This window comes from Uloborus diversus, chromosome 1 (genome assembly GCF_026930045.1).
Source record: "Uloborus diversus isolate 005 chromosome 1, Udiv.v.3.1, whole genome shotgun sequence".
In the NCBI taxonomy this organism is placed as follows: Eukaryota; Metazoa; Arthropoda; class Arachnida; order Araneae; family Uloboridae; genus Uloborus; species Uloborus diversus.
In genome coordinates, this window is record NC_072731.1 from 83,489,138 (window position 1) to 83,506,799 (window position 17,662).

At 32.5% G+C, this 17,662-nt stretch overlaps 1 protein-coding gene across 2 annotated transcripts in view; it reads left to right on the top strand.

The window, feature by feature from the left end:
- The window catches only part of LOC129234688 (cell growth-regulating nucleolar protein-like), a 51,091-nt gene that overhangs the window by 27,615 nt on the left and 5,814 nt on the right, over nucleotides 1-17,662 (top strand). For both annotated transcript variants that reach the window (XM_054868733.1, XM_054868732.1), the window contains exons 5-6: nucleotides 402-482; nucleotides 15,652-15,769. In XM_054868733.1, the coding sequence (XP_054724708.1) occupies nucleotides 402-482; nucleotides 15,652-15,769 (199 nt within the window). The remainder of the gene's footprint in view (nucleotides 1-401; nucleotides 483-15,651; nucleotides 15,770-17,662) is intronic.

Here is a 17,662-nt window from a genome sequence, read left to right on the forward strand (position 1 = left end):
TGTAAGCACCTATTGTACAACCACTTTATTTGATTGAACGGCATACAATTTCCCTTAACGGAATTTTCTTGGTGGTTATTTTCGAAAATACAAACATTTTGAGGATCCTAAATGCCTATAATCTGAATTAGTTCCGATTTTTGACGTTCTGCTGTATAAAAAATTTTAATTACTTTTATTTTTGTCTATTTCAGTTTTAGATCTTTGAGATAAAAATGTTTAACTATTTTAATAACTGAGGATCCACACATATTTGTGTTTGTACATTTATATGTGTGTCTATATATATATTATTTTGCTTTTCTTTTCTCAAATTCATCTATGTATTTCAGTTCTGATTTATTTGATTTTCTAAAACTTCTGTCATGTTTAATTGATTTTGTGTTAAAATTTCAATACAGAATTTTCTTAAAAACAGTGCTAAAGTCAGAAATCAAGGACTGATCAATAGCGTATGGGAAATATTTGCAGAAAGTACAAAAGTAAGTTTTTGATTAATTGCGATACAATCTCTTAAATATTTAAAGCGATTGCTGTTACCAAGTGTTTAATGTGTTAGAAATTTCATGTTGGAAGCATAAAATTATGTTTAGCATTTAACTTAATTATTATCTCTTCTATATCTTTGTCATTCCATGGTATTGTGCCTCTGACCCTGGTGGTTCTGTGGGCTTTGGAGGCGACATGCAAGACCAGACAGCTTTATCTTGGTTGGCTTCTGGTCATTTTAGGTCTCTAAAATTCTACCATAGTATTAAGATTTTCTCGAGATGTACCAAATGCAATGAAAGCAAGGCTACTGCTCTGTTGTGTTGCCTTGTCACATGAGGACTTACAAGTCCTTGGAAAATTATAAATTTCCAAGTTTCGGCAGGAAATTATAAATTTTGACGTACAACAATGCCGATGGCGATAAACTGGCCCAAACAACTTCTGCCATCAACGCTGAGAAAAATAAAATCGTAGCTCAAAAATCTTCAAAATCACTTGAAAAGCATGAAAGCCATGTCTTAAATTTCTTTTAGGAGCTGAAGATTTTCTTTCAGCAGTCACCAAGGAAATGTTTCCAGAAATGTTTCAAGGGGGGAGAGGCGATTTTTATTTATTACTTTTTATAAAATACAATGTATACAGTAGGGTGGGCCGAAAAAATTAATTTTTTTATTTCAAAGTTGTGATAGCGCGGAAAAATTGCAAATTATAAAAACAAACAAAGGAAAAAAAGAATTATGGAAATTGATTGACATCTTCCGTTTGCGCATGGGGCCTAAAATTTGACAAAATATGAAAAAATCATCATTTTTGAGATTTTTTTTAAAAAAATTTTAATTAGATGTTTTCTTAATGTAATAGTTTGTAACGTCTTTAAACAAAGCCTCAAAACATTGTGTTTAAATTTGATCTCAATCAGCTAATATCTGTCGGTCGTGCATGCGCCCCAAAATTTTACAAAATAATGAAAAGGTTATATTTTTATGAGTTTTCAGTATTTGATGAATAATCAGCATTTAAATATAATAGACGAAGTATTTTTTCAGTCGAACTGAAAATGAGATAGAAAAAAAAACTGTCAGGTTTAGTCGATGTTTTCTGGCAGCGCAAAGCCTTAGAAACTCTCATGCGCAGACGTCGGACAACAATCCAGACAATGTCACTCGCCTGGCTGGAGGCGTTCCTCTCCACGCCATCCCCGCCTTACTAGAACCACATTAGCTGTCTCTCAACATTGTTTTTTCAGTCTGCATATGTCAGTCGTGATCTCAGTTAACTGTTATTTAGTTCGATCTAGCTGCTTTCATTCTGCAATTCTTTGAGTTTTCTGTGCAATAAGCAGTTTGTCTCCTCCATTTCAATGAGTTGCCATTTCGCCATAAGTTTAAGCTCTTGGATGCAAGATAATGGAGCCCAATACCTCTAAAGAGCCAATTGGTCTTGGTGAAAAGTTTGTCGGCTGTCTGGAACATTACTTTCAAGCAATTCCATGTTCACACACAGACTATTGAACACTGCGTAAAACTTGTCTTGGTAGTCTTAGGAAAAGTTTTTGGAGCTGAATCTCAAGACTGATTTATTAGAACCACCCTATTGTCCAGATTATCCATGCCTAACTTCACCAGCAAATAGGTCTTCAAAGTCAGGGAATGAGTCACTGTCGATGTGTGATTCGATGTCGTCATTGTCACCAATTTGTACCAACAATGGGGTTTAAGATAATTCACAGTACATCCAGTTGACCATTTCTGAGTATTCTTGCACATAGAAGTTGACTTTTGCGTGAATGTTCTACCTGTTTTCCTTCTTAGATTTATCTGTCTTCACTTCAGAATTCTTAGAGCCCTGAACATTTGTGTATTTATCGTCATCTTGAGTCATGGCTAAACAGTAAGTTTTCTGGCTGAGCAAAGGTTTTGGCAAGAACCTGATATATTGTATTGCTTGGTGAACAAGTTTTGGGCCGTCTTAAGGTAGTCTAATAGAAAACCACATTGGCATGAATGATTTCAATATAAACTATGCTAATTCTTGAAGTTCTGATGAGAGGCTTTCTTCACTTATATACATAGTTTGGGAGTTCTATTTACCTTTGTCAACCACCTTGAATGTGATTAACGCTGAGGATTTCGTACAGCCAAATCTTCTTTACAGGTTTCCAATTCAATTGCCTTTGAAACATCAAATAAAAGTTTGCTGATCTTTGCTGAATGCGTTTTGGTCCATCTCTGTGACCAGGCAATCAATACTCTGAAAGTTAACTACCGGAAGATTCTGACAGTCAACTAACTTTTCGCCAATTGACCCTTTATTGACCCAATAGAAAACATGTGGTGGAATGACAACTCATTGAAATGGAAGAGACAAACTGCTCATTGCACAGTCGTGTATCATGACAGAAAACTACAAGAGTTGCAGAACTAAAACAGCTAGATCAAACTAAATAATAGCTTCCTGAGATCACTACTGACAGCAGGGCATAAAACTGGTCAGTTAAAGTCAGTATTTACAGAATTTAGTCAGTAAAGTCAGTTTTTTTTTTTTTTTTTTTTGCAAATTTACTAAATAATTTTAAGATAATATTCACTGCCAATTTTGTTTTCATTTTCTGATAATCTTTAAAAAATTGCCAAAAAATCAATTAATTGCTAATATAGCAACCCAATTTCGCCTACCTGGTAGTCTGTTTTACTTGAAAAAGATCTTTGCTATTCTGTTATTCGGTTGAGATGATCTAGTTTTATGGAAAACCTAGCTCCCCCTTCCACCTTTTGATATTGGGTATATTCTTTGAAACATTTTCTGTTTTTGCCCAGAGTGCAAGGTAAGACGAAGAGTTTTTCGAGCAATTAGGTATACATGACAGCTACATTTGTGTACAATATTGAGATCAGTAAAAATTTGTTACGTTTAAATTTTTATTTTAATTTGTATCCTTTAACTTTCATCATCATTTCTAGCAGTATAGTGAACTTACATCCTGTCCCAAAAATTTAGACACAAACATAAAATACAATTCACAGTAAAAATATGAATGTTAGGATATTTAATTTCATATGTGTATCTTATATACAGGGTTGATTGTGTTCAGGTATTTTACCGAATTTCCGGTATTTTTGGGCGTATTTCCGGTATTTTTATGTCCGAAAATACCGGAATTATGTTTTTTTTTTTGGTTATACTTATATCTCCCTACCTCCGCAATTTTTTAAAATTATATAATACTCATCAAATATACCTGCAAGAGCCTTAAGATGGACACCTATCCCTTAAGATGGACAAATGTCATGATAATTTGTATAACACCACCCCAAAAGTAATTTTGTAACCCATTAAAAACTAAATCAAATGTACACACAATATTTTGACTCGGAACTATATAATACTTTGGCAAAGGTGCACTTAAGTAATAGGGGCCAAAGATTACCCCTCCCCTCCCCGTGTTCTCGCTTTGAAACTTTCAGGTATTTTTTGATAAACTCACAAATACCCCTGTATATAATTAAAAACTGAGCGTATGTACCTATCTATGCAACTATGTATGTCCAAGTTTCTTCTCCCGAAGGACAGTGAACTGACCATCGAACCAGGCATCGATGGATTATTCGTAATCTTCTCGACTTCATGTGTGGCTATTTAACATAATCCTCCGATAATAATTAGCAGAGATATCAATTAAAAACTATTAATTAGGACGCTTATATTTCGACATAAAATCCCTATTTTTCAAAGGCTTTCCTCCATTCAAATTATTATTCAGTGCTTCTTCTGAACTTCCCGCAATAGTGCTTTTGTTAAAATTTATAGCGTGAAGAAAATCATTGACATGAAAGACCTGTTGCCTTTTTTTGTTGAATATTTTGTTTTAAAGGCTTTTCCTGTAATTGGGAGATGTAAAAGGTTTACTTTTTGGTTATTTTTCCGCAATCTGCCGCAAACTTTTACTGATTTTTTTTTTTTTGTTTAAGACTGAGTGTTGGCATCACTTGACATAACTTTCATTCTTGAGGTAGACCGAGCAAAGCCAGGCGACACAGCCATTATTGTTTATTTAGAGTTCTTAAGATTTTTGAGATGAAGAAGTTACTACGATTATGTAACGTTGGATAAGAAAGTAATAGAATATGTTCCGATATTTCTCTTTTAGACGTACACATTATAACCAAGCATTTGTACATATTCTCATCTGTAACTATACATTCAAATTCATTTGTCTGTTTTTAGTATTTACGAGTCTCAACACTTATATTGCGGCGCATTTCCGCCAAGGTAGGATTTTCATATTATAAAACAAGGCTTTTCTTGAGTTCTAAAGAGGTGTATTGCAAAGTGTTTTAGCCAAGACAGTCATTTTGTCGCCGAAGTGATATATTTTGCTGAAAACAAATGCATTGGTCTGGTACAAACTGTTTTTTACCCTAAAAGGATTAATTTATTGTCTTGCGTACAACAGATGCAATATAATTTAGGGTTGAATCGCAGCTTTTTGAAAAATGTAAATCACCTTCAAAAAAAAAAAAAAAATTATAAACAAAGCTAGTATCTGTTACACTAAGTATGATACTCTATTTTGTTACACCAAAGCTTTTTATTTTTTTAAATTTTAGTCAGTTATGGTCAGTATTTAGGCAGCATTGGTCAGTATTTTAAAAATTTTGTCTGTAAAGTCAGCATTTTTGACTTCCCCCCCCCCTTGAAAAATATAACCTTTTCATTATTTTGTAAAATTTCGGGGCCCATGCTCGACCGAAAGATATTAGCTGATTGAAACCAAATTTAAACTAAGTAAAATGTTTTTAAAAAATCTCAAAAATGATGTTTTTTTCATATTTTGTCAAACTTGGCCCCATGCACAAACGGAAAATGCCAATCGATTACTATAATTCTTTTTTCCTTGGTTTGTCTTTATAATTCGCAACTTTTCTGCACTATTACAACTTCAAAATAAAAAAAATGAGTTTTTTAAAAATGAGGGAGGAGCGATCGCCCCTCTCTTGTATCCATCCCTGGCAGTCACGGTGGATGGAAATAGTTTTAAAAGCTGTGGCAGTTTGTAGACTTCAGTGATTATAATTGTCTTATTCCGTTTCTTACAATAAGTAAATCTCTTCAGCATTATTTTTTGTCTGAAAATAGGGATGCACTGATTATTTGGCAGTAATCAGCAATAATCAACCCATTTTCGCCTATTAATTGGTGGGAAATTTTTTTTTATTAAAATGACTTGAAGTATGACTAATATAATAAACAAAACTGTGCTGAGAGTGAGTTCATATACAATAGAAAATATAATATTCTGCAGCAATAGGTAACATGTACAGTGAACTCCCTCTCTGAACATTCTCTAATGTGAACTCCCCAATATTCTGAACACATTTTGATGGTCCCGGCAAATACATATGCATTATCCAGTCTCCCTCTATAATAAACACCTCCATAATCTGAACACTTTTGTTCGGTTCCTTGAGTTTTCAGAATAAAGATGTAGTTGTATACAAATTACTAACAATAGTAGTAATAATATGAATTATAAAAAGTCAAATTATTCGTTTTAAAAATATTTATTGAATTAGTGCATTTTTTTAGGTAGAAGGCTATGAGAGGGTTATTTCTGTGTCTGTCAGTCCCCCTACCCCTTAACATTTGAGAAAATACTCAGGGTTTTTTTTTTTTTTTAATTCAGTTACTGTATTTACTGTTTATGTATTAATTACAACATATATTTCATAATTTTCTTTTAAAGTCACTTCCTTTTTCATTTAATGTTGCTCAAAGCAGCTAAACAAACAGCCAGGTAAATATTACAAATTGCAAACAATAAACACATAAGGGATTTACAAAATTAAACAAATAAGAATACTAAAACTAATAATAAGACTAAGTTGATGAAACCAGAACTCCTCAGCAGTGGAACCTTCATCCTAAGGTCAACAGACCCAAGATTTTAAACTAAAAACTAAAGGGAGGATGTCCAGTTCCGAAAAGCTAGCATTCAGGAATACATAGAACTAAACGCACCATATGCGAAAAATGAACAAAGATTTCCTGGAACTAGGACCTAAAACTATATACTGGGGTTTCGTCCCGACTATTAGCAGCCAATGGCTATCAATAACAGTCCTCCACCGTACCACCAGCAGAAATTCAAAGGTCTTGCCTAATATTCCAGGTGAGAGCTCAGTACCGTATCCCACAAATCAGTGTTTATTCCAGTCAATTCAAATAAAAAGATCAAAAACCAAACTCTTCACGAGTATACTTTCACTGCTTTCAATATATTTACTAGGAAAAGCTCAAATAAGTTATCTGATTATGCATTATAGAGGGTTCGTACACTACGGGAAAACCTGGAATTGTCAGGGAAAATGAAACAGTTAAAAATGTCAGGGAAAGATCATGGAATTTTCCAAATTGCTCCCCAAAAAATGTTTTCCCAATTTTTCCCCAGAGAATTTTGTTTCAGAAGATCTAATCTTCCTTTTTATTGTATTTCCTTAAAAAAATTGTAACATTTTTGAGGCAAAATGACATTGGCATTAAAAAAAGTGGCGACCCAGAAAAACTTCCGCAGCCGCCATTTTTGACTCTCAATAGTTCCCAAGAAAATAATTCCCCAGATGAACAGGAATTATGCAAACTCAACAGGGAAGAAGACAATTTACTGCTTTGGAAGTACAAGCCTGAAGATGGAGGGACGGGGGGGAGTGATCTGGGAAAATCGTTTTTTTAATCGGAAAGTCTTTTCAGCTACGTGTGAAAAGTAGTCGCCGTTTTTGGTCATTCACAAGATGGAAGTAGACACGATCCATAAATGCCCAAGTTTCCAAAAACAAAGCAGAATTAAATGTTTTCTTTAATTGCAAACTAATGAAAATTCCACAAAATGCGCTGCAAATTGTTTTATTAATTATTATTATTTTAAAGAGAATTCTTGAGAAATGAAAAATGTTGTTCTTAAAACTTAATCTTATCCTCATCGCTTTAAACGCGGATGTGCTAAAAACTTTTCAACTGAACTGTAGTTTTATGAAAATTTATAATTTTTAAATTGTTTTCATGCTATAAATTCAAAAAATTACTTATTATTTTTGGGCGTAGCGGCCATATTTGATCTTTTCAGGATGGAAGTGCACTTGTCTCTAAGTTCCCGAAAACGGTATTAGATGTTTATTGCTATGCAAACTATTGAAGAAAACTTAAAATGTGCCTTTTTTCAGGATATTTTGTAATTATTTTCTGGAAAAATGCAAAAATTTATCTTCAGAACATTTTTTATTTAAATTCTAATTGATTTAAACGCTTATGTGCTAAAAACTGACTATTTTGTCTTAACTAGTTTTTTAAGAATTATTAATTATTTACAACTACTTTTATGCTACAAATTCAAAAATCTACTTATTATCTTAAATTTTTCACTTAATCACCATATTTGGTCGTTTATAGGTTGGAAGTAGACATAAATTTCCAAAAACAGAATTAGATGTTTATCTCAATGCAAATTATTGAAAGTAACATAAAATGTACAACAAATTACGAATTTTTAAAATTTAATTATTTTTTAGAAAAGAAAAATTTTAATGTAAGCATCCTTTAATATGAGAAAGAAAAAAAATGATTATTGGCATTGGTTTATGATAACAAAGAAGATGCTAAACCAAAAGAGGATGCTAAAAGATTGCTGCGCCACTATACCAAACCGCTAATATTATGCATGGCACATGACATCGAAGAAACGCTAAAATAAGTTGAAAGTACTTTGTTTTCAACAATTAGTAAACCAATTAAAGGGATTTTGAACAAAATGTTTTAAAAAATTTAAAATTTTGTGAAAGAAAAGAAAAAAAAATCCGAATTTTTTTTTTATTTTAGTCTAAGGGAAAAAGTTTCAGTTCTTCCCATTGCAACTTTAAGCAATTTTAATTGTTTTGAAAATATCTCGATTTAAACTTAATTTTGAAAGAAGCGAGTAACCTGGAATTTTCTAAAAAACCACCTGGAAAGCCTTGAAAAGTCAGGGAATTTTTTTTACTGCAAGTGTATGAACCTTGTTATAGCATGCATTATAGTTTTGTGGCTCATTAAACATCTTCTTTGTTTAAAAAAACTAAAAACTCTTTTATAGGGTCTGGTGGGAGAAAGTGGTCAATGGGGTAAAGTGGCCATATGTCAAATATATGGCTATCGCTTGGAAATAAATGTTCGAATGAATGTCAAAATTTTATTTTAGAGTAGGGCAGTTGGTAACTACATTTTGAATACAAAATTTTACAACTGGGAAAAATTTTATTTTTTAACAGAAAATATTTTGCGTGAATATGAAAAATTTTATAATCTAAACACCTATTTTAACTTCCTTGGGAAATTTTGTTTGTTAGAATTAGGAACAGATTGACTGCACAGGAAGCTTCCTACATGTCTCAAGAACTTTTTCTCATTAGCAGTTAGCTGAATCTATTTTAAATATTTTTTTAGAACAATTTAAGTAAAATGGGGTAAAGTGGTCATAATATTAGGCTTAATGAATATTGTTCTTCTAATGTCACTTAATCTTTAAGTATAAGGTAGATACAAATTAAATATTAATTTTACTTCATATGTATTGTTTTTACAGTAAACGGGGTTAAATATACGAGTATATGCGTATATATATGCATATATACTCGTGTTCACATAAATGGGCCAATAAATATGTATATGGGTATCTGCTAGTTTTTTTTTATACATACAGCTATACATTCTACTATACACGTATATGCTCGCATATACTCGTATATATAAGAACACTTATATACTCAGGTAGACACGTATATACGCTTACGTACTCGAGTAGACACTTACATACAAGCATAAGAAATACAAGTATACAGGGTGAGTTTAAACTCTTGAGCAAATTATTAAAAGGTGTTAGAGATAAGGATAAGGAGTAAGAATCACATAAGGAACATATGGTCACAAACACAATACTGACGCGCTACATGCACGCAAAGCCAGAAACTGATGGATACAAAAAGAAGTGACAAATTTATTACACAAAGACAATTTTACCCAACATTTTAGGTCTTAAGAAAGTGTTAATGCAATTGATGAAATTTGCGGCCTGCAGCTGTAATGCAAATGTGTCGCATTCACAGATCACTCTCTGTTGCAATATCGAGACTTTTGAAAAACTTTCATCAGTCGATGCGGCTTTGTTGCGATGCGTGTATTAGAGCTACTACAGGCCGTAACTTCTAACAACTGCTCTAAATATTTCTTAAAAACTAAAATGTTAGGTAAAATCATCTTTGTGCAACAAATTTGTGCCCTGCTTTGTATCCATCAGTTTCTGGCTTTGTGTGCATGTAGCGCGTCAGTGATCATATTCTTAATTGCGTCTTATCCTACCCTCTTACACCCCTTTGATTTTTGCCCAAGAGCAGATTCACTCTGTAGGCCGACATGTATATAAGCGTATATTCTCATGCATACATACATGTACTGGAGTATACACGTATACATGCGTATATCCTCGTGCTTCAACATTATACATACGTGAGTAGACACATACCCCCCACCCCCCCAAAGACGCACTGGATGTATCAACGAATTAACTCGTGTATACCCATATATGTATGTACACTTATATATTAGGGTGGAACGAAAAAAAGAAAGTTTTTATTTTCGAATCGTAATAGTGCGGAAAAGTTGCGATTGGTGAAGACTTACAAAACAAAACAAAAATTTTAAAAATCGGATAATATCTTCCGATCTCGCAACGAGCCTGAATATTTGAAAAAATGGAAAATTTCGTGTTTTCTTAGTGGTTTTTCAAAAATTTTGTTTTAATGTTTCTTTTTAAGGCTCTAAGACGAAAAGTTACAATTGGTAAAGCCTTCAGAAATTTAAAAAAAAAACTGAAATCGAATTGTACCTTCTGATCCAGAAACAAGCCTAAAAAATCGAAAAAGTTGAGAATTTCAGGTTTTTTCCGAATTTTTAACATTTTTGGTTCAATGTACTTTTTCAGGCTACAGGACGGAGAAGTTACGTTTAGTGAAGACTTCAAAACAAAAAAAAATATCTTTTTGAAATAAAACAATATCTTCCGATCGCGCAACGAACCTACATGTTTGAAAAAATGTAAACTTTAAGCCCTTTTTCAGCTTTTTTTTTATTTTAGTTTAACGATCCTCATAAGTTCGGTATGAAATACTAATGGAAGAACGTTTGTTTATAAAACAAATATGATATTTTAGTATTAGCCTGCCTGTGAAATTGTCCACATGGCCCTTTAATCCCACGAGACTTATATTTGTTTATGCCGCTCAGTACAGTGTATGCATCTAATACGCCCCATTAGCGCCTCACGATCTTGAATTTATGAGCTTTTTAGTTGGCTTGTGTCTATAGGTATCTTAATTAAATGAATAAAGCAGTCGTGCTGGCATCAGTATTTCTCAATCTTTCTAATGTGCGTGTGAAGTCGATTTGCTCTGCTAAACGTGTTTCAAACATGAATCCATCTTTGCAGAAAAGAATTACGAGAAAGTCCTTTGAGTGCCCTATATTTGGCCACCCGAGAGATTTGCCAACAAATAAGCTCCCTTCTTATAAAAATGTACTTCAAAGTGGCTTTCAAGAGAGATTTGAGTTAGCTAGAAAAGTCAATAACACGAAAGTGAGTTTTTCCATTGTTAAAGACATAGTTGCGCAAAAAGTTAAATGTATCTTTGATAAGGCCTCGATTCCTACTGTTTCCGTGAAAAGAATTGCTCAGCTCATTGATATATTCTACAAAAAATATCTCAATTTCATGAGATCTTACAACCGAGACAAGGATAAACCAAAGTTTAAAGAAAGGATTGATAAATTTAAAAGTGAAGCAAGGAAACTCTTTGACGTCTCTGCGTGTAAGTGCGTAATGAATGTTGTTTGCACTTGTAAAAAGACCCCAGACATTTGTGAATGTCCAATTTACATGAAATGTACGTGTGAAAAATCTAAAAAGATACCGATATCTGAACAAAGATTTCTCTATCTTCAGAGGAAACATGGCATAGGAAAAATTGGAACTTTGGACCAAAAGGAAACAAAAAGGTTGAAAAAAAGATTTCAAAGAAAAGCCTATGCCTTAAAACGAAAAGTTACTGAGTGCGTTTCAGTCATGAAAGATGAATCTGATCTTTCAAATGAAGAACAACCAAGTTGTTCAGTCAAGAGAGAACCTGATAATGATTACAAGTCAACCGACCCAGAGAAGAAAACCCGGTGGCAGATGAGGATTAAGCTGAAAACTACGGCACTAAGTAGCGATCGTTACGGCGTATCTGATCGTGCAACTGCTGCCATAGCATCCAGTGTGCTTCAAGACGTTGGCTTAGTGACTGAAACAGATACTTCTAAAGTTGTTGATAGACAAAAAATTAGGAGAGAAAAGAGCCAAAATAGAAAAGATCTGCAAAGTGGCAGTAAACAAGACTCCGTTCGGGGTATTTATTTTGACGGAAGAAAAGAAGATACTTTATATATAGATAAGATTGAATCAAAGCAATTTCGGCGAACAGTGAAAGAAGAGCATTACTCTATTATCAAAGAACCTGATTCCGTTTATATTGGCCACGTGTCTCCAAACACTGGATCAGCCAAAGACATAGTGAATAGCATTGTTTCATATCTAAATGAACAAAGAATTTCACTGGATGATTTAGCCATCGTAGGTTGCGATGGTACTAAAATCAATACTGGGTGGAAAAGTGGCGCGATTCGTCAACTTGAAATTTATATTGGACAACCATTGCAATGGGCTATTTGTTTATTACATTTCATTGAGTTGCCGTTTCGCCATCTTTTTCGGTATTTGGATGGTGGAACAACTGGCCCAAATTCGTTTTCTGGACCAATAGGAGAACAACTCGGAGGTTGCAAAAAACTGCCAGTAATAGATTTTCAAGCAATTGACTGTACAATTAAACAGAAAGTGCTTGAGCAAGGATCAAAGATATCTTTTAGATATATCTCAGGCAATAAAGGATGGCAATTTCCCAAATGATTTGTCAAATCGTGACCCTGGCCCACTCTCACATTCCAGATGGCTCACTTGTGCAAATAGAGTACTTAGACTGTACGTAAGTGTATCGATTCCATCAGGTGACTTAAAAGACATAGTGACTTTTATTTTGAGATGTTACATGCCGGTTTGGTTTGAAATAAAGAACCGCAAAAATTTCACAGATGGTGCCATTCATGTTTACAGAACAATTCAAACCTGTCGATACTTACCTGACAATCTAAAACAAGTCGTTTACCCTGTCATTGAAAGAAACTCTTTCTTTGCGCATCCCGAAAACTTATTAATGGCAATGGTGTTTGATGAAAGGAGGCTCATAAGAGAACTAGCGTTTAAAAACGTCTTAAAAGCCAGGGAGTCTATTTCTAAAGGCAAAAGCATTAGAAACTTTGTCATTCCATCTCTAAATTTTGAAGCAGAAGATTACACAGAGATTATTAATTGGAACACGACAAAGCTATCTTCTCCACCTTTTCTTCGAAAAGTTCCTAACAAAGACATTGAAAATCTTATTGCAACAGGCACCATACCCGACTGGGATATAAAACTATTCCCCTGCCATACGCAAGCTGTCGAAAGATGTGTGAAGCTAGTGACGGAGGCTTCACTCAAAGTGTGTGGATTTAAATCAAGAGATGGCTACATAAGAGCAACATTGAAATCTAGGTCAATTATGCCCGAATTTTCCAAAAATTCTGATTATAAATTAGCTTTAACAAGTAACACTTAAAACAATAAGACTTGTATATTGGATTGTAAATTTGGTAAATATTTTATAACTTTCTATTATTGGAAAATGTTTCATTGTTGTAAAGAATGGTAGTTTTGCATGTTTAGAAGATACCTTAAAAGTCAAGAAATAAATTAATGTTTATGTGTAATATAGTGTTTTTTAAAAGGCTTTTCCCTGTAACACCGGGAGAAAAAAACAAGAAGAACAATTTAATTTTCAATCACTATAAGAAAAGATGAAATTCTCCCTTTTTTTTTACTTTTCATGCTTGTTCCTGGATCAGAAGGTATTATTTGATTTCAATATGTTTTTTTAAATTTCTGAAGGCTTCAGCAATCGTAACTTTTCCGTCTTAGAGTATTAAAAAGAAACGTTGGAGCAAAGTTTTTAAAAAATCGCTAAAAATACATGAAATTTTCCATTTTTTCAAATTTTTAGGCTCGTTGCGGGATCGGAAGATATTATCCGATTTTAAAAATTTTTGTTTTGTTTTGTAATTCTTCACCAATCGCAACTTTTCTGCACTATTACAATTCGAAAATAAAAACTTTGTTTTTTTCGTTCCACCCTATTATATATGCGTATATACGTCTACTATAATCATATATACTCAAGTATGCACGTATTTTCTCGAGATACAAGTGCATACGCGCATATGATATTCGTTTACATGCATATGTACTCGTTTATACACGTGTCACGTATATACAAGTGACGCGTATATACATTTGACACCTATGTGCTCATGCAGACACATATACACTCCTGTAGGTAATCACGTATACATGCTTATATACTCGTATATATGCTTATATACTCGTATATATGCTTCTATACTCGTATATACATGTATATACTTGAGTAGGCACATGTATCTTCTCATATAGGAACGTGTTTACTCGTGTATAACACACAACACGTATATATTCGTGTATACACACATGTACTCGTGAGTATACTTGTAACTATAAAAATAGCCGAAATATACAATTATTAGGGTTATTTATAATGATTTTGCATCTATTTTTAACTATGACCACTTTACCCCATGCTATGACCACTTTCCCCCACCCCATGGGGTAAAGTGGTCATAAAAACATAGGGAAAAGAAAGTGCTATAAAACTACTAAAGTCAATATTTTTCATCCTAAAATTCAATGTACCGTGTTCTTTAATAATGCAATGTAAAATAACAACAAAAAAAGTTGAAGTGTTTAAAGAATTTGTTGTATTTATTATCAAACCTAAGCTGAAAACCAACGATTTTATGATCACTTTACCCCACCAGACCCTATGCATTTAAAAATAAAATTCTGATGTGCACTGACATCAGAAAAGCAAAAATGTTCAATTTTAGATACACATAATATGCATTTTGCATCCAGGCTCTAGTTATAACAAAATCATTCTTTGGTATTGTCACTAAAATTTGTTTAACAAAAACTTTTCAGGATTAATAGTATCTGCAGTTACTTGCAAAATAAAAAAGTTAGAGGAAAAGATGAAGTTGTAAAATACATTTTCCAAAATTTAACATTTATGAGCTTTAATTCTTTCTGGAATTTAAAACTAATCAAAGAATTTTTTTTTAATTTTTACTTTTCAGGATTTATCTTGTAATAGCACTTAATAGTTATATTGTATTTTTATTATTAATCAAAAGTAAAATTCTATTCAAACTGAAGAGGAGAAAAAAAATGATGCAATAAAAGTTATGCAAAGTCAACTAATCCGACCTGATCACACACTTCCATGTAATCAAGAAAATATTTCTATTTATTTGATTTTTGTGTTGGTTTTTTTTTCATTTTGATTAAAACTAAAACACATGGCTTGAACAGGCTATGAATGAAAATTGAGCTTAGCTTTTGTTACAAATTGAATTTGAATATTACTTAAAGGGTTCTTGCTCATGTTCCTCATTCTGGTATGAACTTTAGGAATAGATAACTTAAGTGCAAATTTTTAAAGATGATGTTGTGGTGAAATTAAAAAGGTGCGACATTTCTTTGATGAGGTACTTCCAAAATAGTTTTACTTTTGCTTAGAACTGGAACAAAGAAAAGAATAAATTTGAATTTTGATGAAAATGCTTTAAGACGTATCAGGAATTGACTTGAGGTACCTGTAACCAAAATTTTGTACTTCTGGATCTTTTTCCACTGATTAGGAGGTGATTGACAAGCATATAAATGCACAAACGGTTTTATTGTTAAGTATCATTTTTTAGCCAAAAATGAGGTTTTCAATTAAAAAACATATTGGTTTCGAAAATGCTCCAGTGTTTTTTGAAATCATTTGAATTTATTGGCAATTAATCGATGTTATATGCATGTCCCACTCTGTATTTAATTCTGTGCTTAAAATTGTTTCGTTTTAGAATGGGACAGGTACTTCTGAAAGCCCTGCTGTTAATGGTGATATTAAAAGATGCGCTGAAGAAAATTCTAATGAGAACCTAGCAAAAAAGGCTCGGCAAGAAACAATGACTCCTAATGGTAAATTAGTTACTTCTGGCTCTCTCATTAAAACAAAGTTAAAATTTTCAGCAGAATAAATTTCTGTTAGTAAGTTAGGTTTCCAGTAGAACCATTTAATTATCACAGACCTGCCAACTCTTTTGATTTTCATTTTTGCATTGAGATTTTCGTTTGTAAGTGAAAAATCATTCTTCTAAGCATTAGTAGCATTTCTACCATTCCTAAACCCAACCGCACCATTGTGCTGTTCAGTATATTGTTTGCATGTGGCTTACGTAATTTTTGAGCTTTTCATCTAATATTGCAACAATCTTATTGCATCTCTTTCTGGTTAGTCCATTTTCTTAATTGTAGTTTATGCAAAGCCTATTGAGCCTCAGTATAAAGGCATTTGTTGCTCCCCCCCCCCCTCCTCCCAGAAAAATGTGTTTAAATTAGACGCTAATTGTTCTACTTGCTGTGAAGGATCCTTTCTTGATTTCTTTTTGTTGAATATTTGGACTTTATTTTCCAATGTATTTGGCAACTTTTTTTTACAATTTCTCTTTTATGATATTTTTCCAAATTTTTGACATAATTAAAAATTGTAGTTTAGATGATATAAGTGTCCTAATACTAATGGGCACCCATAACACTTGTATTTTTTTTTATAATAAGTAAATGTTAAAGCTTGTGTCTTTTGCATGCTAATTTATGAGAATTTGTTTATAACTCTGATTTGGTATTAAATTTATGTACTAAATTTTTCTATTTCAAACTATAACTGCCTGATAAAATCATATTTTTTCCTCAAATAATGTTGTATACAATCTCCATTTTTCTCTCTTGAAACTTTGACCCAAACTTCTTTTGTTTCTTTTCATAAAGTTAGCAGGTCTGTCATTGTAAAAGAACATTTAACTTTTAAAATGCTGAAATTAGCAAAAAAAACCTGTTTTTAAGTTACAAGAAACCTTATTTTCTGTGCAAAAGATGTGATGTTATGGAAAAAAACATTCAGTGAAAGAGTTTTGTTGAGAAAAAAGAGTACCCATAAGCTGAAGTTTTAATGTTTTAAGTTGTGCACATGAAGTTGGTAAATTTTGCAAGTGTTGTCATGTGTTTCCTCTCATTTTTATGCATGCAAGGTAAATATATATCGTTTATCAGCTTAGTATAGCAAATGTTAATCACATACTCTTGGCCCCGCTTAGTCGAATATCATTGGTTCTAAGAAATATTATTCGATTAAGCGGGGTATTTGATTAAGCGGGGAAATTTTACTTACCTTTCTAAATTGACAACATTTGTCTTAAAACGTAATAATAATAAATCAATAGCTGTATCAAAGGAATAATTAATGTTATAGATTAACAGTTTTTTGAAATAGGATAAATAAAGGACAAAATAGTTTCATAATTTGTTTCAAGTAGGTATGAGAAATATCAAAAGTAACTTGCAACTTGAGCTATGAAATCTTTTTTTTTTTTTTTGCTATCTTTTTTAACTACATTATTTTTTGAAAAAGTCCACAAAAGAGGATAGCTTGTTCAAGGTCTTTTGGGAGTACATTTTCTGACTCCCTTTTCTCCCGCCTCGTTTACCCTAGTTTTACAAAAATGTTCATTAATTTATTATTGTCTAAAATGTGTATATTTCTTTGTGTTATTTAATTTAATTCTCGACGACAGAAGGTATTTGATAGAGTTGTGGAAATGTTTTGATGGAATATGCATGTTGTTTTTCCCACCACTTGTCAAAAAAAAACTATTACTTCACATTTTTACGTCAGTATTTTTTCTTCCTTAATTTTTTTCTAATTTATTTTAAAAAAAAATATTTCAGAAAAAATATTTGCGAAAGCTGATCAATATTATTCGATTATCCGGGGAAAATATTCTGTTAAGCAGGGATCTTTAACATTGCGTCTAT